Source organism: Phalacrocorax carbo, chromosome 2 (assembly GCF_963921805.1).
Source record: "Phalacrocorax carbo chromosome 2, bPhaCar2.1, whole genome shotgun sequence".
NCBI classification, from domain to species: domain Eukaryota; kingdom Metazoa; phylum Chordata; class Aves; order Suliformes; family Phalacrocoracidae; genus Phalacrocorax; species Phalacrocorax carbo.
The window spans coordinates 151,871,893-151,899,659 of NC_087514.1; the positions used below are offsets into that span (position 1 = coordinate 151,871,893).

Consider the following 27,767-nt stretch of genomic DNA (forward strand, 5'->3'; position numbering starts at 1 on the left):
GCACCACATCATCCTTCATTTTGAATCCCATCAGTTGTTCTGATGTAACCAAAGCTGAAGCAGCAAATTGAGCACTAACAGAATCCAGTGTCTTGGAAACAAAACCCTAAAAACAACAATGGTGACAAATATATGTGATTGATGCTTCCAAAAGTCAGTAGTCTCCCCATTTTAAAGCTACACACAAACTAGTAAAGCAAAAACAAATACATGTAAATCAGAACTGTGGCCCAGTCATTCTCTCAGACCGAACTGTCAGCATTTGGTAAAACTAGTTAAAATCTGAACTGTGATTTTTTTTTTCCATGCACTTTTAGCTCCATTATAACAATGCAGAAGAAAATCCCCACAACTATTTAAAATACAAAGAAACTTATTTCCAAAGTTCTATGGCGCAACATTGTTTCACAGGTCAACTTGTTTTCATGAAATTCCAAACCCAATTCTGAGACTCAGAGGTTCAGATCGCTACCAACTTCTGAACCTTTTTATGTGGCCATTACCACTGCAAACACTACACATTTATGAATATTAGACACTTCCACAGCTGTATGGAGGACATATTTAGGAGTTAACTTTAGTTATTAAGTAAAAATCCTGCTGTAAAAATCCCCCACTATCAAGAGGATAATGACATGGCTGGAGATCTCTGCAATTCATATCTCTAAGGCTGTGAAAATGTCAATAATTGACTGACCCATCTGTTTGTTTTTTTTTTGTTAAGAGGGAGCAGAGGCAATGCCTGCCACACTCACCTGCAGTGTCCCTTCTAAACACTTTACAGAATGGCTATGATGTAGATTCAGGCGAAAGCCACTTTCCTGTTGGTTAGTTTCAAGGTTCTATGGCAACAGTTGACAATTAGAGATGAACCCTGGTGGGAAACAATGAGGGATAAATCATAGCACAGACAAATCCCTCACCTGTGATGTGTTGGCAGAGGAATTACTATTTGCTTGCTGTTGATGAATTTGTGCAAGCTGCTGTTTCTGCATTAGTGCCAGTTGCTGTTGATGTTGCTGGTATTGTTCGGCTGTAAATGCTGAACAAAATATAAAACGAGAAAATACTACATCAAAATACGTAGATGTTGTGTATATAAACACATCTATTTTATAATAAAAAAAACAACCCCAAAGACACACCACAGCAAGTTTCTAAGAGCCTTAATGCACCTTTATGGCAAAAAGGCTATCATCCTCCTAGAAATTTTTGTGCAAATTAAGCCTTCCCTTTTTAAGCTGTTTTTAGTATTACAGGCTTCAATTGCTCTGCTGCATTTAGCTCACAATACCAAAAAGGAAGGGGAAGGAGGGAATCAAAACACACCAAAAACTCTCGAGTAACTCATTAAAGAGAAATAACAGGTAGCAATGGCATCACTGTTTTCGCTTTGTGAAACTACATTATCAACTGCATTATTAGTAAAGCAGGTTTATATGTAAAACTTGGGAAGTGCATGCTTTCAGCCCTCACAGGTAGCATTTTGAAGATAGTGAGTACCTACAATTAAGATTTATGTTTAAGATTAGTTGAAAACATCAAATTGAGCATGCTTACAGCTGTGCAGGCTATCACAGTACAGTATTTTTGTCAATTTTTATCACACACATACAAGCAACTCCACCAATAGAGTTTGACAGATCTACATCCTTCTCCCTCAAACCGGTGAAAGGTGACCCAGCACTGAGTGCACCACAAGTCAACTAGAATTTTATGCAGCTAGCCCATAAGTAGAAAATTGATGAAAACCAGTGTTATTCATAGACTCACATGGGGGTGCCCAATGGTGCAGGGGTGAGGAGTCATTAGTTCATCTATCAACTTCATAAAGCGTTACAATTTTTTTTAAAAAATTTACATTTCCAAAATGAAAGGAAGTCTGTTTTCTATTTAAAACTGAATCAAGGCTGGAATGTGGATTCTCTTGAAAATTCAGTCTAAACTACACTACTAGAATTTTTTCCTTCAATTTTATCTTTGAATTGTACAGATGCTCCCAAGTAAGTACTGTAAATAGCAGTCATACTTCTAGAAAGCAGTGGAAATTGCACTTTTGGGGAAGTTCACTACTGTTTGGCAACAAATCACCACCACGCTTGAATCCTATTCACAAACCGCAATATTTAAAATTTTTATTTATTTAAATCTACTCCTCCAGGCTTGCTTGCCTGAAGCAAATCTGTTTCTCTCAAATCTAAAATAATGTCCTGCCTCTGGATACCACAGGATTCTGAAGAACAATCGTACTTATGTATAATAATAAGTTAATAATACATTGGTTAGGTATCTGACTAACCCAAATAAGAATATTTGGAAACAGAGCATGCATTTTTCCAGTGTATTTGCATTTTGTTTGCTGCTTCTTTTTTTTTTTTGGGGGGGGGGGGAGGGTGTGTGTGTGTGTCTTGGCCCTCCCCACCCTTTTTTCCCCATAAACCATTGTTCCAAATCCTTCTATTATGTACTGAAATAGCACTAAATTATTACAGGCACTTTGCTACCTGAGCACTTAAAATTAAAAATTTTTATTCAGTTCTTCCATTCAAGTTTCTGTGGTGGTTTTTTTTTTTTTTTTTGGAGTAACATTCTTCAGCAAGTAGGGATGCAGCACTTGTTTATATTGCCATAAGCGACAAATTACTTCCCAATATTCCTACTTCAACTGTCTTAATTTCTTGAATGTTTTAAAGTTATTCCTAGGGGAATAGCCATAAATGCCCTTACTAACAAAAAAACCCCAAAACACCCCACCCAAAAACCCCCACTAGAATTCACACCAAATATTCAGGAGTTGGCTGTTTAAAATTTAGTTCTACTTTACATAAATTAAAAGCCCTGTAAGTTTTTTTTGTCACCATATGCAGGAGTTAGAGTAAAAAAAGCTTTTGCACACGAACATTAGCCTGTAGAAAGCCGAGTAGCAGAGGGAGAAAAATGGATGTACTGTTTTGGTACTGATAAATATTTCATTTATATTGATCGGTTAGTGGTGACTTATTGTTTTTTAAAAACACTAAACTTTAGAATCTGTATGGTTTAATCAACATAGTGCCAATGATATTGAAGGTTCCATGTATTGGCAAGGTATTCTACAGTATGACACTAAATATATTGCTTAGGAATAGGTTGTGTAAGTGATGTAAATAAAGACAACTAGCAGACTGACAAAGAGGAAAGCAGGCAAAAAGAGTATGTTATACCACCATCTTTGACTGAATTAAGATATCCACGGTCATAACCACCTCACTTTTGTCTACTTATTAATAGTTAGTTTCAGTTTTCAAGCCTTAAATATACTTTAGATTTAAACTATAAAATAGAGTTCTAGTAAGCACAGTCACCTATGTTGGTTTAAGCAACTCTAAAATAGTTTTCTTTTGGTAAAACAGTAAACAACATTTACTGAGACAAGCTGTGTTTGTTTAGGATAGCCATTATTTAGGACAGTCTAAGTGCATTCCCTTCCTTCCAGAAACAACATTTAGGAGTACTGTATTTTTCAAATTGTGCATCAGTGTATTCCTTTTTAAGTAGTCTGTCACCCTTACAGCTCTACGTTTCCCACCACTATGAAAAGTTATACAGCTGTCAAAGTAAACAAGTGACAACACCACCCCACTATGACCACGGCCCTCATCTACATTCAAGCTGCTTCTCCTACTTCTGCTCAAATATCCAACCACACAAATACCACCTCAAAATTGTGGTGGAAATGGCTATTTTCCTGTCATATGTGAAAATGCACTCAAGAATGATTTATTTCAGGTTTTTCAATTTACTGTGATACTCTGAATTCATCAGTTGTATCCAGTTTAGAAATACAACACTGCCCATAAAGGGCTGCTGCAAGCTGGTTTCCTAAAATAATCTGATTGATATTCCTTTTCCATTTCACCACATATCCAGATATGTTCACGTACTGGAAGAGGTTATAGATCATAATTACAGAAGCCAGCTCTTCCCTCTCCACGCTAAAGTATTATCACATTGAAGGTTTTACTGAAAACATTACTACTACTGAGAACGACCCAAACCAAAATCATTATTTCTTCTGAAGACCTGCACACTAGGGCAGAATACTTTATTCCTCTTCTGTTAAAAGTCACCAAGTACTTTGCTCACTAACACTGTCACTAGGTTTCTTTCCCTCCAGTTCTCAGAGTAGTCTACATTATACTTCAGCTGGAAAAATAAGCGTACCGATTGCAAGATATAAGTGGCTTCTGAAAACTATCAATCCCACGCAGGAAAAGATGCTTGTATGTACTTCACATGAAAGTACTTCCCTGAATATTCATTTTCTGTGGCATACAACCGTGGCTAGAATTGGGGAAGGCCTTCGGGAGAAATCATACATATGCTCAAGCACAGTGAAATCATGGGTGTACTGACTGCCTGTGCCTCTGCATCTGCAGGAACAGTCCTAAACTTCTCAAAGAGCTAGTCCAAGCTCAAGTGTCTTTTTTTAAAAATAAAAAGAAATTAAAGTACAATGCATTGCAGATCATAAAAATGTGGCCCTCTTAATGGGTTAATTATATGGCTTGCAGAGAGTATTTTTTTCTTGCCTGCAAAGCTAGCATAGATGCAAATTGCACAGGTGCCAAACTTATCTTCTTAACATTCACTTTCTCTAGAAAAATAGTAACTGTGTCCCTCAGAACTTTCTTCCAGAAATTTTATTACCTCTTCTCATTTTTATTCTAAAGAAGGCACAGCTAAAAATCTTTCATCTGTGTTAGAGAAGATGGTAAATGTAGAAGCAGCAAAAATGATGTAATTTCTTTTGTGTCATACACTGGTCTTTACCTGCCTGGAAGAAAAACCCAGCAGGCAAGAAGCAAGCTCAGACCTCTTCCATACACTTAAATCAGCAACCACGTTTCTGGTAACTCAGAAGAGTATTGCTACACAAAGTTACATATTCCTGATATTATTAGAGACCTTCAAGGCTTTAAAAAAATTAGTAAAGCAACAGACAACTGAACATCAGCTTCAGGTTAAAAAAAAGGGACAAAACATAACATTCTGTGGTTAAAGACAACACATGAGATTTTAAAACAGATTCTTCCTTCAGCAGCCCTAGGCAGGACTGCAATGTTTAGACATGTTTCTCAAGCAGAGAAACCACCCACAGTGGTCATGGTTCCACCATAGAGTAATGGCTATTTAATACTTCAGAATTTAGTGAATTGGACAGTGACAGAACATCCAGTTTCATTCACTACACAGAATCCTGCGAGGAGTGGAGCTGGGAATATCTCAACCACCACTACCGATATACTATAAATAAGAACATTATAATTTCAGAGTATCTCAACTGTCTTTCATAGCTAAAAACCGTACATTTCCCCAAAACGTCTAAATACTTTCCCAGACACTTTCAGTAATCTATGCAAATCACCTGACTCCTTAAATTAACCTAACCCAACTACTTTCCTAACCTGAAACATTAGGAAGCTTGAAGGCACAGCCCTGCCCGGAGTTATCCGCATCTCATGATGGCTGTCAGAGGATGGGCAGCTCAAGTTTTACCGTGAGACTAAGCTACATAAATGCTTCTTCTGTTTGCAGCACACTGTTTTGAATTGGAACAATTAAAACTCAGTATGCTTCTGAATCGTTTCTGGTGGAATTCCAAATCTAGTTGTAACATTTCAGCTGAGACAACCTTCAGGATTTTAACTTGGTACATCATGTTATGCTGTTATCCTCTTTATTTAGCAGCTTGGGACAATACACGCACCTATTCTGCAACTGTATTAGTGCTATACTTTGGCAACAAGTAAGATAAATGTTTTCTGTCTTATGGACTGCAAAAAGGAATGGAAGGTAGAAGAAAAAGCTTCAGGAGTTTGCAGCAAGAATACAAGGAAAGAAATATTTTATGTTACTGAGACTGACAGCCTAAATGACTGCTTAGTATCACCTTAGTGTTAGCCATGAATCTTGTGCAGTAACTCAATTTATAAACAACACACTACACCATGAATGTTTTCCTACCATCATTCATGTGACTAGATGGCATGTATAAGCACAGATATACATCACGTGCGTATCATGTATATGACACTTATGTCAAGCAAGATGTTTATCATCTTTGGGATAATCACATCAGTTTTTTGCTCAAGTTACGCCACTGATTAATATCTTTCAATTGGATGATTCTGTTTACACATTACCAAATTCTGTGGGATGGTGATACTCAACAGGTGGTTTTTCTGGAGCATGGAGTAACAGCAGTTCTGTCAATGGACTTCTCAAAGATCCAGAGTTCTCAGCAGTTTTATACTGCAATATAGAACTATTTGTACAGTGCTAACTAGTTTTACCACAACAGTTAATGTGTACTAGCCTTACAATGCTGTCACATTTAGCTTCTGTGAAAAAGCAAGCCCTTTCCAGAAGTGGCCGAACCAGTGAGGAAGGGGACTAGCTTTGGAATCTGTATGAACAGACTAGTGTTTGTATGGTAAACAGCCACAGCCTCCCCTCTGACTACTGCTGCAAGTTTTACTGTGAGGTGACTCAGTGGTTGTTACTCTGCTTCCCTGAAGTAGGAGAATACAGACTCAAAAAAAATATTCACCACAAGAACCAGTTTCCTAAAAACCAGGAAGCATATCCTGGAAAGCAGAAGAAAAAAAAAAAGGCATGTGCAGACTCCCGGTCCTCTACTAGCATTCCGTTTGATTTCCCGAACAGAAGACGCTCACTAGATTTAACAGGGAAACTAAGCAAGCTTTGTGGAATAAACACAATGACCAATCCAGGTAAGTCTTCCCCCTGCAAAGTTTAAAAAAACGTAATACTGAGGGACTCAAACAGCTTGCTTAAATATTCCAGCAAATGCTTCAGTCCTGTTACACATCTAAAGATTTAGATATTTAGAGTAAGTTTAAAAAAGCAGGTTCTTCATAACATCAAGTTAAGTATCTGTTCTCACTAGCAGAAGTGTTATTTCTGCGGGAAAACCAAAGCATTAAGATTATATTGGGTTCAAAGAACCTCTCAAAATCTATTCAGAGTACTGGCTTCCCTGATCCTTCCAGCTCAGGTGATGGCCATTAAAGAGGCAGATTTGATGAGGCAACAGAAGAAAGATCACAAACTAAAGCTTCCAATTGAGAAATCCCATAAACTACAGAACTGCTATAGAGTGGAAAGATGTCCATATCAAATGTCACCTTACAATGTTTTCTTAAGGGAAGTACATGAGCACATCACATCCCTGGTGTACAAGAGAACAATTAGTAGTTACTACTGCCAAAGTGCATGCAAAGCAAACATCATTCACAACACTAAGTAATCCAGAACATCACATATTTTTATCTGTCTTATGAGAGATGTTATCTGGCTTACATTGCCTGGTTAAATATTTTCTACTGTATAGCAAGTTCTCACCAGTGAATTCGGAAGATTGGAGAGACTTAGAGCCATCAGTGTGATTTAGTATTTGATGCACCAGGCCCAAAGATGTTTCACTTTCTGAAAAGAAGTTCAAGATTGATTTTACTTAAACATGGCATTATTAGACACTATGAGAACATGAATCATTATGCCCTTGATTATTATTCCAACAGCTTTATATTTCAGCCCAACATAACTTAAGTGTGTAATTCCTAATATCAGAACTCTAGACTTAGAGTTAATAAATTAGATGCAAGAGCTATATACGCACTGCCTACTTGGTAGTGGAAGAAAAACATACAGAAAATAATTAATAAGGATTTTTACTAGCCATTGAATGAAAGCTAGAAATGCCTGCTATGCATTTATATTTGTCTGCCAATCACTCTTAACATGAGTTTCCACCGAAACGTCACAGGCCAGTTAGGGTACACACAGTTTTCTCCGCGGTTATAAAATGGCCATCTTTGCAGACATGGGATGCCAACAAACTGGAACAGTTTACATAAGCCCAAAGATCCAGCTCTTTGGAGCAGCAAAGTATTACTCCAACTGGGTTGAAGTTGAATGAGAAAATCTAGTATAACTACAATGTCTCAAAGCCTCCATAAGTGCTCAGATGTTTTAAGTAAGTGTTGACTCTTCCCCCATCCACAGTCACATTTCCCAGACTAAAGAGGCTTTTCCTTTTAAGATTTCCTCCTTCAACATAGCCTAGGGTAGGCTATAACATCCGTTACTCTCAAGGCCATTGCTTCTTCAACTAGGTTCCTGACATGTGGGCCAAGACTTAAGTCCCAATGATAACTGAAAATGGCCATTAAAATGTCAGCATTTCACATGACCAAGCTGATCCTGCAATGTGAAAATAAGCATTTGGAAAAGGGAACACAGTACAGCAGACAATAGTATTGAGACTATTACAGATACAAGGGTTAAATAAAAAGACCTAAACTCAGCCAGTGATAGCACGAAAGCAATGAAAAGATAAAAGTCCTTCTACTCTTTTGTGAGGAACTGCCACAAGGACTGAGGAGCTTCCTCCTGCTTCTTTCCAGGAAAGAGATGCCTGAAGATGGGGTGTCAGGTGTCCTTAATGAGGACAGGAAAAAATGGTATAGATCCATCAACCAACATTACAAATTTGGAGATGGAAATACTAAATGCACATTTGGGAAATGGAAATATCCCGCTAGACCCCCAGGGGTGCAAACTTGCTTTTAAAAAGCAGATTACAAAAAATGCAAAAAAAAAAAGCATCTTTAAAGATTCTTTAACTATATTGCAGATGCCTGCAGTTTTTCATATATGGTAAGGTCTACAATCCCAAACATCATAACTCTATGAATTTCCAGTAAGGTTTCTGCTAGAATACTTTGAGAAGTGCCTTCTCAAAGAAAAAATTACAAATTTAGTGAGTAGACTAACTGCTAGCACCTTCAGTCTTGACAGCTTGCTGACTTTCTTTTCAAAGTGACCCGGCTTCTGGATGAACAAGGCAGAAAAGAACAGAATGCAAGACGGTTGCCTGGTCTTACTGTGGAGCCTGGGAACCAGTGCTCAAATCTTTCAGTAGTGACTGATATCTCTGGTCTGCCTCCTGAACACAAGGCTGCTGCAGAATTATACAGGCTGTGCAGTTTTAAATGTCTCAAACTTTTGATTACTAGATGCGAGCATCCAAAAACAATTAACATAACATATTTAACAGCAAGTCTCCAGCAGAAAGCACAGTCTCTCCATAATGTAACACAGTTCGAAGACTACCATTTGTCTGGCATAACTAGATCAATGAATTAATCTAACAAGGAACACTGAACTCCTGGGACTTCAGATGAATATTCAATGCCTGCTGTACACTCCAGACTTCAGACACAAGCTCCATCTCTGAAGATTATGATTCAGAACCTTGATGAGACTGTTAGCAATACAGGCTCCTTTTCTGAAGTAGTTTTGTTGCATTTTGTTCAGAGTGAATAGCTTCCCCACTGAACAAGTTATTCTTCCATGAGAATCATACTTTTACACTTTTGCCTGCTTTTTAGTGGTGTTCTGTATAACATATGCCTGACAACCTTTGAATCAGCTTTCTGCAGGAGGGCAAAGGATGCTTTACTGTAATTCTTCAGTAAGATGAAAAGGAACCACCCTCTTCAAAAATGATGCTACTTTTCTCGGCCACTTGATCCTGCTGGTGAAGTCCATCCTTCAGCACACAACAAAGTCCTGCACAAGCTCCATTTTCAAGTAACTTCTAAAGGGATATATATATATATTTTTTTAGGACCTCCCTTATCAGTTTACACAAAAAAACTCTATGCAACAACTTCATCTTCCATAGGTCTTTCATGCTGAGCACTCTGAAAGCCAGGACCAGAATAACTTGCATTTCTTCAGGGTCAAAGGCACTTCAAAATGTTTATAAAATGCCTGGCTCTTTGAGGAAACCTCTCTGTCCTTCAGGATTAGAAACAATGCTTCCTGTAGCCAGAGAATGGTATGTCACAGCACAGCTTTTGTATCATGTCCTCTGATTAACAGGAAGACCCGAGATACCATCTCAACTTCATGCCTGTGCTGGCCATGTGTAACAGATTTGAAAAGCGAGGTTTTCCATCGCAATTTTTCCATGTCAGCAGCATGTTGTCTGGATCACTCAAGGCGGAAAAAGCTCAAGAGTTCTCTAAACTTCTTGAATATAGAAACAGACAGAACTTATCATGGGATGGTGTACAATGAATAAAACATGACCACTTCTGCTGGCCACTACAGAATCTCAGGATTAAGCTCATCTTAAAGGAAAGCAATATGATTTGACCACAACTCACAGCAGCAGCAGAAAGATAACATGATTTTTAAAAACAGAGAAGTATGAATAAGTGTTTCTCATAAAAAGACCTACGGCCACTTCAAAAACCTGAAAGGCAAAGAGAAACAAACCTAAAAAATCCACACCCAGAACAAACCCCCAGCTTTAAAGACAGGCAAAAAAAAAAGGAACAGGAACACTCTACAGGGTTGTAAATCTGCAGTAGTTCTATTAGAAAAACTTCAATACAGATGTTAGATACCTAGCGTTCTTTATGGTATTTGCTACAGAAAGTAGGAAGACATAACTCAGCAGCTACAGCCCCAGCTGACACGCGCCTCTGAAGAAGCCAAATTCATACATACGAGACATACAAACAGACCTGTAATCTGTGTAGACAATGTATCAAAGAATCCTTTAAAAGAAACTGAAGAAAGAACACTAGAAAACAGAATGACACCAAGATGAACTAGACCATATGCTCCTTTCAAATAACTACAACTGAACACACCATCATCATTACACCACATATACATGAACTCACAGACACCTCCAATGCTACAAGAGTCCCAATTCAGATTATAAATTAATTATACTGGTAAAATCTACCTGGTTATATTAATAACAAGTGATTATCCAAAGGACTGTGGTAACTAATTTAAAGAATATCTATGAATTCAGACATTGTTGTGGTTTTTTTTTCCCCCCTTTTAATTGAGTGTTCATTTCTGTATCAAACCCAAATAAAAATATGAATCTAAACTCCACAATGTCTGTATTTAGAAAAGCTTGGAATACTAACTTAAATTTTACACAGGCAATAAGACATCTGCATAGAATTCCAAGCACAAATGAATATAATATGCTAGGTACTTAAATGTATGTATTACTTTCCCACAGGCTTCAAAATACCACCACACAATTAAGACCTTGTACAGAACTCATCACCATAAATAACAATTGCATTTAATTCCTAAATAAGATATTTATCTACATCATCTATTTAAGGAAAAAAGATTCTATGGGGGTGCGTGTGCTTATTTATATACACACAGAGACACGTGCTTTAAACTCAGCTGATTTTTAAAATCTACATGATTTTCAGATGTAATATATTGCCCATCAATACTTTATAGTGTATTTATAATCTATTCATCATACATTAGTTTTGTTTTCACACTAGTAACCTGACTACCATTTTATCACAGTTCAGACTGGCCACTAGACAGAAGATGCTCTCATTCAGTTCTGGACTTGGTTTAAAACACTGGAGGGGTAGAATTTAAACCCCGAAAACTGTACTTAACATCACAAACCAGAAGAACCATCAGTTTTAGCCTTAACACATTTCCATCAAGAAGACTCATAAAAGAGAAAAGAATGGGGGGTGGTGGCAAGAACCTACTCTAGGGACAGCATGGAGAAGCAGCATGAAATAAAGCAGCAGAACAAAACTGCCCACCAAGTCTAAAAATGCAAGGAGGAAAAATTTTCAGGGGAAAAAAACCCCAAACCTACCAACCAACCAAAAAAACCCACCAAAAAAACAGGTGGTACAGGGAGGAAAGGTATAAAATATATTGGAAAACAGAATGATTAAAGTAATTTGATACCAGGGTAATACTCAGTTTGAGCAAATCTCCAAAACATTCCATAATCTGGGGAGTTGGGTATATGCATCTCTCCCTATCCCACTCCTACATTATCCAGGTTTTCTAATTTATTTCCAAAGCCATAATTCAAAATGGCAAGGAAAGCATGATTCTAGAGGCTCCTTACAAAATAGAAAAATGCAACTTTAAAAGTTCACTGCCAAAATACTACATCGCTTTACCTTCTATAAGACAATGACCTTTAATGTTCTGACTGATCAAAATTCAAGAGTTAAGTTACATTCCAACTATGTAAATTCAAGTCTTCCAGTGTGAAGAACTCAATATAAAGAGTGATGCTATCCAAGAGTATTTCAATTAAAAAACCACAATTAACACCACATCAAATTTCTTAGACTTAAGCCCTCAATTCTGTAATTCAGGTTCTATATGACGTAATCTGCCACTTGCTGACAAGATCTAGAGGTGATTAGTCCAAGAGTTTTGCCAGGCAGGAGCAGATGCATCAGCGGGGGTGGGCTAGGTATTTTTGGATTGGAAATGGCATTTAATTTCATGTAAGTTCAAATAAGAATTCATAACATGCCAGGATTTTAAATGCAGACATTTTAACTAAACATTTCCCACCACCACACCCTGTACTAGAAAAAAAATTTGGAACGTAATATTTATACCAACATTTCAATCAATATATTTTTAATTTTAAAAATCCGGTTCTTCAGAAGCAACTTAAGCCCTACACAACACTGGTTTCTAAACCTTCATATTTCTAAAATCGTCATTACATACCAAGGTAGCATTTGCAGAAATTTGAGGTGCAGTACACTACTGCTAGCAATAAATACAAATAAACATTCTACATAGCAAATAAAAGTGAAGATGGGCTGTTACCATCAAAATAGACCACGATGTAAAGTATGGATGACCTAATGATATTCTGTATTTTCTGAGCTAAGTTTAAAATTTCTAGAAGCAAGTTTGTCAAAACAAACATACCAAAATGTGCTGAACCACTGCTACTTTTACTTTGTATAGAGGTACTGCATGTCTGGGTCCCGGGTTGTGCTGTGCCTGTTCGATTTATACCCCTGTATGATTTCCTACAGGAGAGTTCATCATTGTCACTGTCATGTAGGGATGGTGTCCGAGGCCTAAAATGCCGCCATCTACATGATTTGATATTGACTAGTATCTGACTGAGGTCTTTTGAGAAAGATTTGTCCGAGGTATTTGTTTCTGAGGTATTGGCAAATTGGCTGATTGAGGAGTGTTGTGATGAGGAAAACGTTTCCAAATCCAGCTGATGAAATGTGTTATCGTAGTCCGAATGCGCTCTGTCTAGTAGCACCCTAAAAACAGGAAAACAACACAGAATTATACAATGGGAAGAAAATACGAAGAAAGTAATCAGTTTGCCTTGGGTGCTTGGGGATGACAAAGGGATTCAAAAAAGAACACAAAACTCTTCTGGACAAGCAACATCCCCACCCTCAAAAGACACAATGCATGACTATATATTATTTTACAGTAAGTAGTACATTTATGCTTCTCTTTGCACATATATTCTAGCTTTTACTGTTTGAACAGCTGATGTTCATATTATATATGTTGTTGCGGTATTTTAATATATAATTTATTTTTAACTATCAGGCCGAAAGATAAGAGTTCCACAATGCAAAGAAAAAACCCCAAATGAATAAAGTAAAGTAACTAAAAAGTGATTCAAATGCCCTCCTAAAGTAACTTCGGTACAAAAACCTTACTCCCATATACACTGAATATATCTACAGCCATCCCAACACAGCAAGGATGTCACACATTAACTTCCAAATCCCTCTGCAAAATCCCAGTGAGAGTCTTCAGGTCCTGTTCTATTTTTGTTGATATTCCAATCTGACTTGCTAATATGTGAAGAGGTGCTAAGCATTCATCTGGAAGCCAAATCACGTTCTTTTTTTTTTTATTGAAATTTAATATCAATATAACTTTTTTCTTAAATAAATCATACAATATTTAAAAATGGGATTTATGCACTGAAAAATTTATGAATTGTGTTCAATAAAGATGCTTAGAAGCAAAATGCCTGAAAGTCCTTAATTCTTTGATGTCTTTGACAATGTTTGAAATGTAATAGTTACTGTCACTTTTAAGTATTCCTACCAAAATTCTCCTGTAGAAATGGCAAATCGCCAAATATGGTCCAAAGTCAGAAATGCATCTTCTGAAAAAATGTGATTTTTGCTATTTTTAAATACTATTTGAAGACAACTATGCAAATCATTTAAATACAAACCACCAATCACAACTCAAAACATACTTGTATTTTTACCTCAGTACTTGGGAGTGCTAGCAATAAAAAAAACCCCTAGAAACACTTAAGAAAACAGTATTACAGCGGCTTCCACTACCCCAAAATAAAAATGGAGACATTAACTGGCTAAGGAAACTTACATCAAACGGAAGTACTTAAAAAGTCAATCTCTCCGACGTCTCCATTTTTGAGGGGTTTGCTTTTTTAAAAACTTTGCTCTTTATGTCTTACTATTTGTTTGGGGTTTTTTCTTTTTTGCTTAATTTTTAAACCAGCAGCAATTATGTAACACTTACCTTCCACCACGGCCGACCCGTCTTCGTGCAAACCCAATACACCTCTGCGGTACAGTGAGGGTGGTTAAGCAGTATCTGTAACGTACATCTCCTAATCTTCCCTCTTTAGGGCTACTCCATGGCCAGTTGCCAGGTTGGTCTAAATGAGGCTTAAAATAATTTTACACAATTAAACACAAGATGTTTTCCCAAAATGATGCTCTGTCTTATTACACATAAGGAAATTCTACTTACAGCATAGTACTGACAGCCTGCTTTTCTACGGAAAGCGAAAGGACCATCGGGATCATTTTCTTCCTCGGCCTCCGAAGAACCAGACAAAACCTTTAAAGAGGGGATGGGGGAGATGTATGAGGAGGGATATTAGTAAATTAACGAATTTTTACTTCTATTCTTTCCTCAAGAGCAACACAGAACTCTAAAGGTCCTACCTGGGAAAGAGGTTCTTCATCTGAGCTAGGAAAGTCATACTGATTCATATCTTTAGCATTGAAGACTGGCAGTGCAGCAGGACTTGTCTGTTGAGGAGTAGCAGCAGCAGACGAAGGTAAGACTTTTGGCTTCTTCTCATACTTTCTTTTGGGTCTAATAACATCAGGTTTATCTTGCTGCAAGAAAAAAAAGCAGCATAACATTACATACACAAGCAAATTACATTAAACCCAGAGTTTTAGAAACTCCTGTGTAAGCAAGCTAGAAGGTGAACCCATCTCTCCACCATCTTGATAGCAAACATGCAGTCGTTTCATGAATATCTGTATTTCGTTTCCAGTAATTGAGATGTTTAAACAGACAAGGTGGAATCAAGCACTGTTTGCTCCATCTGAGCTAGATAGAACACTAGCAGTTAAGGTAACAGTACTACTTTGGAGACCAAAATATATACAATGATTTCTATGATGCATCTTTTTTTTCTAACATTTTAAATTAACAGGCATTTATGCTGTGTTAGGTAATTACTAAGTACCAAACAATGCTTTAAAGGCAAAAGTAGAAGTTAGACTTCTCAAAGATACCTAGAATCTCAGAAAACCCTCTAAGAATTAAACACGCATCCCCCTAGCATGCAAAGTCAAGTTTGAGTGCATTTTCCAAGTTTGCAAGAAACAGATAAGATACTGCATTGACCCAACATCACTAATAAGTACACTGCAGCAATCTCAACTACAATACTCTGCTATCAATGGAAGTATTCACTGTTTCAAGCCACCATGTCAGATTCAGAACAGCCTCAGGACATTTTTCAGTTATAAGTTTTTGTTTAAAATCCAAATTATACCTTAGGATTTGTCCTGTGTTACCTGACCTATTTAACATGCTCAGTTGTTGTCACTGTAACTATGCTTTGTATGACACAAAATTAATGCCTGCAGGAAGAAAGTGCTGGTCAGCTTTCTAAATCAAATAAGGTTATTTGATACTTCACTTAAATGTAAAACCAGGGAAAGATATATGGCATGCTGGGAATATCAGTGGATCATATTAAAAAAACAAACAAAAAACCTAAAACAAAAAACACACCACACAAACAAAAAACCAAAAACACCACAACAGCCAACAAACCCTCCAGATTAAAATAACTACACGAATTTAAAACGAGATACGGGTTTTACCTCATTCGTCCCACCTCTGTCCAATATCTAGGTAAGAAACACAGTTTTGTTCAGGATATCCTAACTTTATGGACAGCATTAGAGAAAAGTGTTTGTATCCCCCAGAATAAGCATACAATTGCACGTCCTCCTGTATGTGGTCATCTATACTGCCTTTATTTCTGTCATAAGGAATGCCAGTAGACTGTATGTTATCCTCATAACTCCAACAAAGCATTTTTATTCCAATTGCAGCTTTGCTAGTACTTCCAGTTTCAGCTTCCCTGCTCCTCCGGTCCTAAAATGCTGTATCTTGCATATGTAACAGCATGAACTAGTAACTCTGTTACTGACATTACTCACTTTAACTTTAAACTCTTTCAGTTCCATAGCTTCTTGGTGTTTAAAAGGACTGCTGTTAGTCACAGGAATGATGGGAATAGCATAGGTAGGTTTAATCGGCTGCCGTTGTGCCATGACCTCAGACATGATCTCTCCATTGTAGTCACCCAAATTATACCTGAAATCAGAAATTTTTTTATTTGTTGGAACATTTACCATGCACGTCTGGTAAAAAACTGCAACACAGAGAAACACAGGCTAATATTTTCAACTTGGAGTAAAGTGATGTCCAGGATAACAACAAGAAGTACAGAAAGCATTCTTCCAGAAAAGGGGACTAGTAATATGGAAACTTCACTGTGATAACTAATGCTGGCAAATAAATAAAAGGATAACTACCTTGTAAAGTATCTCCAAAAGATAATAACAAAGAACAGGAGGGGGTTCCCCCCCAACCTCACTTGGGGACAGGTCCCATTTTAAAATATACATTTATCACCCAAAAGATTTTAAATAGTATGGGAGAGTGCTGCATTAATGAATCCTCCCTCTTTTGTGTTATGGAATAGTTTCCCAGCACACAGGTTCATGAAACACAACATGGCACTTTCCAGAGGAGTTGAAATGTTGAAAAGTAGTTTTCCATTCTGAGGGGGGCATTAGAGTCCTTCCTCTATTCAACAGCTTATTTTCTTGAAAAAGCTACTGGAAAAGTCTTTGAGATTTCTCCCCTCTCTTTTTACTGAAAACGGTCAGTAATTGAAAGAAGTGCCCCTGATAGAGAGGGCAGGCTGACCTTCAACTTGTCTCCCTAAGAAACCATACTAAGTTAGTTTTCGGGCTTTAAAATACTGACTCAAAACATTTGTTTACAAGCATGGATGCTTAAGCTAGAGGAGTCTTCAGATTTTAAGGAACAACTCCACATTGCAAATGTGATTCTCAGTTGATTGGGAAAGTGACAGTTGACAGAGCATTTGGTCTTCAGCACAGCTGACAAACAGGATGTCAACAGAAGCACTAGTTGGAGAGGACTCACAGAACATGTTATACTGTAGGAAATGCTTATTTGTTTTCCTCAACAGGGTATTAGATCAAGGTTTGCTAAAAAAGAACAGCGATTATGAAGAAAAAGAATAGTAATGATTGGAAATGGCCTTAAAATTACCTAGGATTTCTTTAATCTATGCCTTTAAGTTTAACACAAATTTCCAAATGCGTTTACCTGAAATTATATATCTCTTCCTGTACAGTATACAGGATACATACAAACATTTGAACGCATGTACACATGTAATTAAACAATGCAGATTACTGCAACGGGTCACTTTTCCATAATAAGCAACTTCTAAATGTTTTATTTTGTTCTCCATAGCTATATATGAAAAGATGCAATCCTGCATACGTGAGAGTCCAATCTAAATACTTACTTTAAAAAAAAAAATCTCTCACTGTTTAAGCGTTCATGGGAATCAGGATACAAAGTACTTTCCAAAGCTTTCCGCAGCAAATTTTCAATAAACATTACCTCTTTTCCATAATTTCCAGTGTTAAATGCAGCAGCTCTCTCTTGCTTTTTTCCCTTCTCTTTATCATCTCCAGGATGGTTACTGCACGACTCAGATCTCGACGCAGCTTAAGCATCTTCTCATAAGATGCCTCATCATTTTTTCGATTCTGTAGATACACAGTGTATGTTTCACCACATAATTTATTTTAATTCAGATTATTAAAGTTCTAAATATGTATATGAAAAACCTCACATGCTAAAACAAAGCAGCACGTGGATGTTATCAACGAGATACAGTTTACCAACACTGTAAGTAGGTTTAGCAGTAGATTTAGTGAAAAAATAATACAAACTTTCATTCAATAGGTGTCCTAAAGTAGTTTCTTTTATGTTTAGCCTTGCATATTAAAAACAAAAGAACACCCCAAATTTTATTGTTTTATACTGCATGCCAGCATTGTTTCTTTGTAGGAGAAGGAAGAGAAAGAAAGCAGAGGGAGGTATTGATCCACTTACTTTTCGCGTCTGCATCTTTTCTGTTCGTCTTCTGAAAGCAACATAAGGATCATTTGTGCTGGAGCCATCTCGCTTCTCTTGTTTCACTGCTGGGATAAGAGAGGGGCCTCGACAGTTTTTCCTCTTTTTAATCCAGTACTCATACACTTCTCTGATCAATTCATCATCTTCCTTCAGCAACAGCTTGGCCTCTTGCAGGCTGACTGGCTAAATGTAAAACCCAGCATGTCACTTTCATACAGCAGTATATAGAGTGCGTATTTCAAATTCTTTATTCAAAGTACCGTTGTACCTGCTGACCGCTGCCCTTTTCTAGTCTGTCTATCATCTCCTCAAATTGCAAAGGAGAGATGTCCATTCTTTTCTTCAACTTATTCACAAAGATCTCATCTTCTGAATCCAAGTCGTAATCTGGCTGCTCAGCATCCAAACTAAAAGCTAAATGATACAGTGAAAGTTAAAGTCAGTTTTACTACAGAAATGTTTTGTTCTCACAGCAGTGTCTGGAGTACACACCAGATCTTCTGAAGACAGAATCAAAATTATTCATTTGAATGCTGTAGTAACGCTACTTCAAAGTTCTATCTAGTTTTTTCTTTTTTTTGGGGGGGGGGGGGGGGGGGGGGAAACACACCATTAAAAATCAGGAATAAAAGTTGGTATCTATTTGACTACACTTTTATTAACCAGTGAAAGTTTACCAGCGGTCAAAAGCCAGACAGCAGCTTTCAACTTCAGTAAGAAATTTTTAGATTGGTCAAAATTTTTAATGCTCTCTAGTATTCTGCAGGTTTATGTAGTATATTATCAACAATTAAGACTTCAGTCCAAACACTCTTTAAAGGTATTTTACAGAAGTCTGTACAGACTGCATTACAATGACCTTACACATTCTCATCACTTATTTTTGTGACATAGATGAGTCAGACTAAACTGGCCCAGCACAATCTACCCTACGTAAGCAGGGTATCTTCAAATACAGGTAATGTTTTGCAGAACGCAGTTCTGCTTTCCACGATAGCGTATGAAAATGCAACATTCTGCATTCAAAACAAGATCTCCCTAGTTCTCATGCCTCATTCAAGTTGTTTTAGTTTGTAAGACACACAGATTTTTTCCTCAGTGCACACTTGGAAACACATTCTGGAAAGCACCACTTACTTTTAATAAATAAATAGGTAGAATACAATGCAGCTGAAATCACCATGTTAGACCACTAGATGAGAAAAAGAATGAAAAAGTGTAAACCTTAGTATCAGTGTGGAAGACTGCTAGTATTAGTCTCTCCGTTTGCTTGGGAGCAGAAGAGCATGCTCTAATACTTTAGGCCGCCACTGAAAAAGGTTAGTCTGATGTAAAGGTCTAACATTTAACTAAAGTTAATGAGGCATGAGATCCATTTGCATAGCACGGATACTACTTATCCACTCTACTATCGTTTTATCCTGGTTAAGCTTCAGGGGACAGGTACTCTGTTTCTTAACTATGTACAATATACACTCCTCTTCAAGTAGATTTGTGTCTGTTCTTGCTAACAAACCCAAATTTCCCTGAAAGCTGTAACTACTTAGTGTTATAGAGGGCAGAATCAGGCCTTTGAGGTTGCTAAATTAAAAGCATTAACATATAGACATAGACTTAAGAAGGACATCTACCTACTTCTTGATCAAGAACTAAATATATCTCTTCAGTAAGAAGCATATATTCCTTTACACGCTGGAAAAAGTTAACTCCCAGAAGTCCATCCTGATGTGAGCTCTAGAGTAACCTGTTGAACTACTAGGGAAAAACTTCTTGTAGACTTTGATGAGTTTTGATGAATGAGTTACTTTACTTACGCTGTATGTGAATCAGCTGCTTTGGCATTTTAAATTCTCCAGGATATATAGATTCATAGTATGCAATATTACTTTCTGCTTCTGGAACCGGTATAACCATGTTATCCCTCTTCTCTCCATATACTTGTTGTGCTGAGATAGCCCGTTGGAGATGATGTTCCTGAAAACAAAACAAGTCAAGATGAAAATCTGAGAAAATATTTTCAGAGCTCAAACTTTTTAAAGTCAAATGAAATCTATTTCTTTGCAAATGCTCTCATTTCAAATCCCTAGGACCAGTCATAAGACAATGGTATTGCACACTTGACTCCAAATGCACTCCATAAACCAGAAGGTTTTTCCAGTAGGTGGAGCTCTTCCTCTTACACAAACACACAGAACACTTCAGTTACTAAACTTAGTAAGTCAAGTTGTATGTTCTTGGCTCCAAGCTACATAAATCCATCTTTACATAAGATTGATTACACATACAGATTATAGCAAGTAGCTGCAGAAAGATATTCACTCTGGTATTATTCTGTATTTGCTACAGGCATTTATTGCCAGTGATGTCAGAAAAAGAGAGGAGGCCTGCCATTAAGAAGAGAAGCAACTGTTTTTACCCAGAGAAATGATTCCTAAAGACATTCTCATTTATTGCAATGCTTTCCCTTATCCTCCTTTTCCCCTCCAAATCTGTCAAATAAAGTTTATTATTAAACTATAAACCATGACGGTAATAACAATTAACTTTTAGAAATCAGCAACTGTTTTTCAAGCTTAGAAGTAATTTACATTTATTACTTACTACAACCCAAATAACAGATCACTAACATTACATATTCTACCAATTTTTTTCTAATGCTACTATTCAAACGGATTCCATTCTTCCTGTGGTGCTCTCAAGGCAGTGTATAAACTACGCTGATACCACTTACAGACACCAACAAAAACCCACACAGCACGATGTATATATGTATATAAATGGTTTACCGACAATGTAACACAGTACTTTTCCCCAAGCACCAATGCTGGTTTCATACATTTCTATGCTCAGATATACCTCCCAGGTGCTCAGTAAGCTACTGCTGCATCAGTTGTGCCAATACACCTTATCAGTGAGATGCTATAAACCAGATTACTGAAATGCTTGGAACAAGAATGGCAGAAAAAGAGTGGCAGGGATAATTGGTTTTAATATTGCAATAAAACTATATCAGCGTTCATCTATATGAACTCATTATTACATCTTGACTGTCTGACTTAAATTTACTTCCTCTTCAGTACAATAAAGGCAATCAACATCATCTGCCTAAACTAAAAAAAAGACCCCAAACTGCTTCAAGGTTGTCTTCTGCAATTCTGCTGCAAGGATTCACAGGATTTTAGCCTGTCTTTGCCTTCAAACAAGCTGCAGAGATTTTTTTCACATCTGCCCTGTTAAAATGTTTCTTCACGAAAACAGACGAATTGTGAGGATATGACATATCACACAGTTGTGAGCTGAACTCATTGAATTGATTTTGATCCTCTAGCATTTGTTAAGCTTCGACACACTTATCACCTAGGAGATTGTGGCAGCTAAAATCCCTTTTTGGGTATGGTACAAAATAATATATTTTCTACCTTTTAGTGAAGCACTGCTACCAAACACCTCAAATTTGTGCAAACAGTAATAATTCTTCAGGGTTTTGTGCCAACAACTGCAACTGTTGCAGAACAGATAATTAAGCTTTATTTCCATATAGTACTGTAGGATTCTATGTCAAATACATAGTAATAGCAATGGGTTTTGCATAACAGCAAAAGCTTACTGTGTTTATAATCATATGAAGGATTCCTGGTACATTTTTCCCCAACTGGTGTTTTTAAGCACATAAAATTGCTTTATTCCTGGGAAGAAAAGGGGATTAGACACTAAACTGAGATTTCAATTTCTCTGATCCATCTCTGATATGGAAATGGGCACTGCTAGTTAGTACTAGTATTTCCTAACAGGTTTCCGTAACAAGTCTTGAAAGAAATCTTAACAATATTCTTGAAACAGAAGCGCAAATCAGTTTTGTCCAACTTCAATCCCAATTACAAAAATACTCAGTACTTGAGCAGAGAGTGTTGGTAGACCCACAAATTATGAAAACAACTGGATAAAAGTTCCTCCACTGAAACAGGTAAGCTCATCTGCTGTTCACATCTGTTTCAATTCAACACAAGAGCCACTACACTAAATAAACAAGTAGACAAGGCAAGGTCTCCTTTATACCCCCATGCACCAAGTTCTCACTTATTTGAACAGAAATCAGCAAAAGCAGCTTTGCCCCCAACTTCAACATCTCAGCTGGGTGACTCAGCACATTTCTCTCTCATATATATACACATATAATCAGGTGCAATTGGTAACTCTGGAAGCACTCATTTTTAACATGCTTTCATATTAAATATCTACAGTTAACTAACCTACCACAGCTTACAGTTTCTATTTGCCATCATTCTCCACTGTGATCACACATCTGATTACTCCAACCCAAACGCAACACCTCACTCCATCTGAAACCACAGCCTGCCATTTAAAAATGCAGTGGTTTCCTCAGTTTGTCAGAATGATTTTGAATTCCAAATCCTAATCAAACATGCTGGCTGCCCTTCCTGTTACCCTGATTTAATACATAGATACTGTAGTCCAAGTCACTCCTGAAAATACCGACAGGCATTTAAAAGACAGACCTCTTCAGAAATTTACCAAATCTTTTCACTTTGACCATTCATCCATTTCCAGATATAGTGTTCCAATCATACAGATTTCCACTATACAACAGTTTCTACAATACTGTTTCTCTTCATCACATAACACAGCGGTATCGAAAAGCCTTTTTTTAAAAAGTCAACATGCAACAACTATCCACTCTTTCTGTGTCCCTTGCCCTGACACAGAAAGAAGTTATATTGGATTAACATGGGTTTGTTCTTCAAAAACTCACATTAGTTGTTCACAAAGAGATTAGTATATTCAGGGTGATTACTGGGCCAAATAATTTACAATATCCATATTCCTCCAGGAACTGCTGCTGATGTAGCTTGTTTGTAAGCCTCTCCACTTCCTACATTTCCAACAGGCTATTATGGGGTTTTGGTTTAGGGTTTTTTGTGGGGTTTATGTTGGTTTTAAGAAGCACTGTGGCAGTGCCTTTTCCCTTCTCTGGAGCATCACCTGTCCATCGGAATTTCACAGCTATTTGAGAACTTATTTCAAACTGTTTCTTTAAATTCCTAGCATGAGCTTTAGGTGGGTTAGTCAAGCTCAAAGGCTATAATTTGTCATGTTAGAAGGAAACTCATTTAACATTCAGCTACCACCACAAGGTGCAATCTTGGGCCCCTTGCTGTCGCTCACTATATTACCACTGCCTTATGCCAGACTGAACCTATGATGACAGCTTAGGGAACCAAATCCACAGAAAGCCATCTCTTTCCTGTTATTTCCCCTGAAATAAATCAGCTCCCTGAACTGCTGGGGGGCAGGGGAGGCAGTGGGGAAAGGGAGGAAGAGAGAAAGACAATGCCCTTTGGCAGCAGCTAGTCATTAAATTGGCTTAGCTGTATCACTAAATTAAAAAATGTCTTTTTAAAATTAATACCAACGGCAAAAAAATATTAAGACTCATGAAAAGCAATGGCAGATAAACATTTCAACCATCTCAGTATCAAATACAATCAAGGTTTCCTCTTACTACAAATATTTACAGAATATTCTCTTCTTATTCTGTACATTCATTACTAGATGGATCTCACCTTGTTCCTCCTTTTGAGGTAAAATCTTTCACGTAAATATTAATTGTTTGCATATTATTTGTTCCCATTTATCTGTTTCCGCTTCCAGTGCATCCAGATTTCTGTGTTAAGGTACCCTTCTTACACACTAACTACATTGGAATAGCTGCAGCTGTCTTACAAAAACTCAGACCGAACTACTGAAGAACACAGGAGGACTTAGCAGTTTCTTCCCTATCTCTCTCTCAACTTGCTTCTCTTGGATCTTTCATACATACCCTGTTCCACAGCACGTACTTATTGCAGGTAGTTTATTGTCACTGAAGCTGCCTTCCACTGTTACGTTAATTATTTTCAACCTATTACTTAGGCTCACATCCAGAAAAGCTTTTCACTTCAGTTGCTCTCTCTGCCTGACATAAAAAACTATCACAAATACAGCGCTGGGAGCTGGTTATGCTGTGATGCTACGTTGATCCAGTACTTCCAGATGTTACTGTTCCTCAGACTTAATTCCCTCTACCTTGTGCCAATGCTCTTCCAAGTTTGTGTTTAAAGCTACTCAAAGAGTTAATCCAAAACCTAAAAATCTGCTTGCTCTTCCCCTCCCAAGTTAGTTTTCCATCAGGTTAGCTTCCTATGCTCGCTCATCGCGTGGTCAGACAATCCCTGAATCAAAGGGATGGAGCAGGAGCACTCAGCCCAGATACAGAAGGTGTCTGAGGAAAAGAGCAGCTTCATCACTTGCTTCCGACACCCAACCAGGAACATGAAACTGTTCCTGTCCAGCAAAGTACGTGGACAGTTAAGATTCCAACACTTATCAGATTACCCTGCTAGTTGTTTAAACAAACACAAGTTTGACAGCTGCTTTTCTCCAGACAGTCTACAGGAAAAGCCCACCAAAAAAAGCAAGCCTTCTTCTGACTACCCAGAATGTAGCAACGCATGATTTACTTAAGAAACTTCCCAAGCAAAACTATATCTCAACACCTTTCTTTATTCTGCAAGTCTTCCTTTCTATTTATTTTAAGACACCAAGTTTGTTCCTTTTGTCCATTCTTATTCTATCAGTATTGCCATGCATGTTCCAAAACAAAGAGTAAAAAGTTAATCTTGAGTTGGCAGCAACAAAGGTAGCGGGGAAAGCAGGAACACAACAGAGCAGCTCTCCTTGCAGCCTGCAGGAATTGCAACTTTTGTTCAGTTCTGCTTTGGGGGGCAACAGGACCTCTCTCAAATGATAATGCAAGGACGTGGGTGTAATTCTTCAAAAGAAGTTTAGTACTTGCACACTTGTTGCACTTATTTCAGCATCTGTGTAACAGTTATGTTACACTGTAAGCAGATGGTTTCTAGCCCATTAAATTTAAAAAAGCTGAATTACAATAATTAGAACACAAAAGAAAGCATACTATAATTGTGGTTCAACCTGACTACAAGCAGGCACTCCTGCCTGCAAGCAAAAACAAGCAGAAGCAGAGCAACTGAAAGCAAGCAGTATTTGCCACCTTTCACATTTTGGTAATACTTCATAAGTTTTTGCCAACGTTATTGTTGGACTCCAAGTTAGTTACAGATTCTCAAAGAAAACTGGCACTGACAAAGCAGAGAGGTGTCCACGAAATATTTACTCTGTGGCACACCTTGGAGACTAAATTCAAAGTAAGATAGTCACAACACAAGGTATTAAAAGACTAAGTGGCATATTCATGTCATCAACAGTTGAATAAACTTAAAGGGACAGAATGCATATTATAATTTTAGAAAGTCAATTTAAAAAAATGTTACTGCAGTAGCAATGAGTGCACCTTCTTAAGAATAAAAGAAAGAATCCACTGCTTTGTAATTTGACTGCATGTTTCCTTGAATAATTTCTCCAAATTATTCCAGAGGTCTTGAAAGAAATAGTCATTTAAGGCACATTTGTTTAAGGAAACGACCGAAACAGCCAACTCTGAAGCCCAGGGCATATAGCAGAGCAGGAAGTCTCCAAATTCTCAAAGCCTACCCTAAGGAAGGGAGTGCTCTTTTTGTTGGGGGAAGCAAAAGATGGGGTGGAGGAGGAAGCCACACACAGCAAATGGAAAGTTTCCAAAATTATCAGTACTTATAAAAAGGACACAGGAGTTCAAGCCTGTGCATATCATAATCACATATCTGCCTCTGAAATAGAAAAACTATACAGAAGGACACTACGATTGATTCTGTCATTACTGGGAACCACGTCAAATCACTGGTCTCCACAGACCTGCTGATTTACACCAGTATGACTGGGGAGAATCCTCTCATATCCATCCGTTGCCTGACAGAAGTGCTTTCCAAAGTTACCATCTCACAGCTCACACTATTATGTTTAAGGTACAAGAACTAAAAAAGATACCAAGTTTCAAGAGGTAGTTGTCAAGAAGCATTAGGCTCACAACAGTTACACTAAAACAGATTACAGCCAAGACAGAATCAAAGGCATACAAACTCACAGACTTGTCTTTTTCATATACATTTTATCCTCTAGTAACTTATCATCTGGAAGACTTAGAAAAAAACTAAACACAAGAACACAACAAAATCGCAGCTCATCTTAAGCACACGCACATTACTCTATAATTAAGATTAAATGAGAAAACATTAGGAAGGGGAGGGGGAGGGGCAGGCAAATAATCAGAAGTTGTTAATTATGTCATTGAAAGATGATGAACTGATGCAAGAGCAACCTGTTTCCAGGCTATAAGGTAAAGATTTTTGGCTGCTAAATATACAGGGATCAATAGTGTTCCTACACCTATGTTATCTCACATAAGCACTGTTTATTGGTGGAAGGATAGTGGAGGACAACACAGCAAAGTTGCTAGGAGACCCAGCTGCACAGCACGACCATTCAGGCTACCTCATCCCATAACATACAGCAGGGACTACTGAAGCACTTCTGTAACTCCCTGCATGCAAATCACTCCCCAACCTCCCCTGTTCCTTGGCTCATTGAGCTATGGGATACATATCCTGCCTCTCAGCCATATAAGGATCTCTGTAACCTGCATGATCAGGGAAGGTGGCCTCTTTCAGAAGAGCAATGGTCAATCTACTCGAAAGGAAATCTGTCTATAGATTCAACACAACAAATCTGTGCACAAAGGAGACAGAAAGGAATAAAACAACCGAGCTGGCTCATTCTCTTCACCTTCTCCTCCTGTTATCAGATCTTAGTTGTCCTGCAATTTACTGATCAGACACAACTCATAACCAAGATCAGCAGGATCATAGGAGAGTCATCTCAGAATTACATGCAAAAAAATAAAAAGAATATGGGGTATTTTTTTTCATGCCACCCCTCATTCACATTATTCCTTCCCCCTCCGTAGAGCCAGTCCAGGCATCAGAAACATGTTTCTGTAGGACTATGGGGGTAGTTATCTGCCACTGCAACAGAAAGGGCTCACCCAGGGACAGGCAAGCACCGGCAATGCTGGAAGCAAGGGTACAGAACACACAGCCAGAACATAGCCATTTTAGATCACTGTAACTGTTTAGAGATACTCCAGCTTCCCTTTGCATTTTTCCTGTCTTTAGGGGAGCAAGTAGCTCTAGTGGATTCTAATATGACTGAAAACAAAAATGCTCGGTTCTTCCTGAACAACAGGCTTCACAGCTTATTACAAATGCGCTTACTACAGAAACATACCACACACTTTTCCTTTTACTACCTCACACGTATATCCAGTCACACATAACTACATGCAGAACAGCAGACATTATGACGAGTTTGTTACAGCATCCGTTTCC

The 27,767-nt window shown here is 37.7% G+C and overlaps 1 protein-coding gene across 9 annotated transcripts in view; it reads right to left on the reverse strand.

The window, feature by feature from the left end:
- Nucleotides 1-27,767, reverse strand: part of EPC1 (enhancer of polycomb homolog 1) — a 67,317-nt gene that overhangs the window by 2,810 nt on the left and 36,740 nt on the right. For 4 of the 9 annotated variants that reach the window (XM_064444925.1, XM_064444931.1, XM_064444927.1 and 1 more), the window contains 13 exons: nucleotides 20,241-20,400; nucleotides 18,695-18,840; nucleotides 18,403-18,609; nucleotides 17,905-18,053; nucleotides 16,398-16,554; nucleotides 14,874-15,050; nucleotides 14,677-14,766; nucleotides 14,443-14,591; nucleotides 12,832-13,184; nucleotides 7,408-7,491; nucleotides 924-1,042; nucleotides 756-842; nucleotides 1-106 (listed from right to left, as the gene is read on the reverse strand). The exon at nucleotides 1-106 is cut by the window's left edge and continues 36 nt beyond it. In XM_064444925.1, coding sequence (XP_064300995.1) covers nucleotides 1-106; nucleotides 756-842; nucleotides 924-1,042; nucleotides 7,408-7,491; nucleotides 12,832-13,184; nucleotides 14,443-14,591; nucleotides 14,677-14,766; nucleotides 14,874-15,050; nucleotides 16,398-16,554; nucleotides 17,905-18,053; nucleotides 18,403-18,609; nucleotides 18,695-18,840; nucleotides 20,241-20,400 — 1,984 coding nt within the window. Of the gene's footprint in view, nucleotides 107-755; nucleotides 875-923; nucleotides 1,043-7,407; nucleotides 7,492-12,831; nucleotides 13,185-14,442; nucleotides 14,592-14,676; nucleotides 14,767-14,873; nucleotides 15,051-16,397; nucleotides 16,555-17,904; nucleotides 18,054-18,402; nucleotides 18,610-18,694; nucleotides 18,841-20,240; nucleotides 20,401-27,767 lie in introns of all 9 variants that reach the window. The other 5 variants (XM_064444928.1, XM_064444929.1, XR_010371783.1 and 2 more) reach the window with 5 other exon arrangements.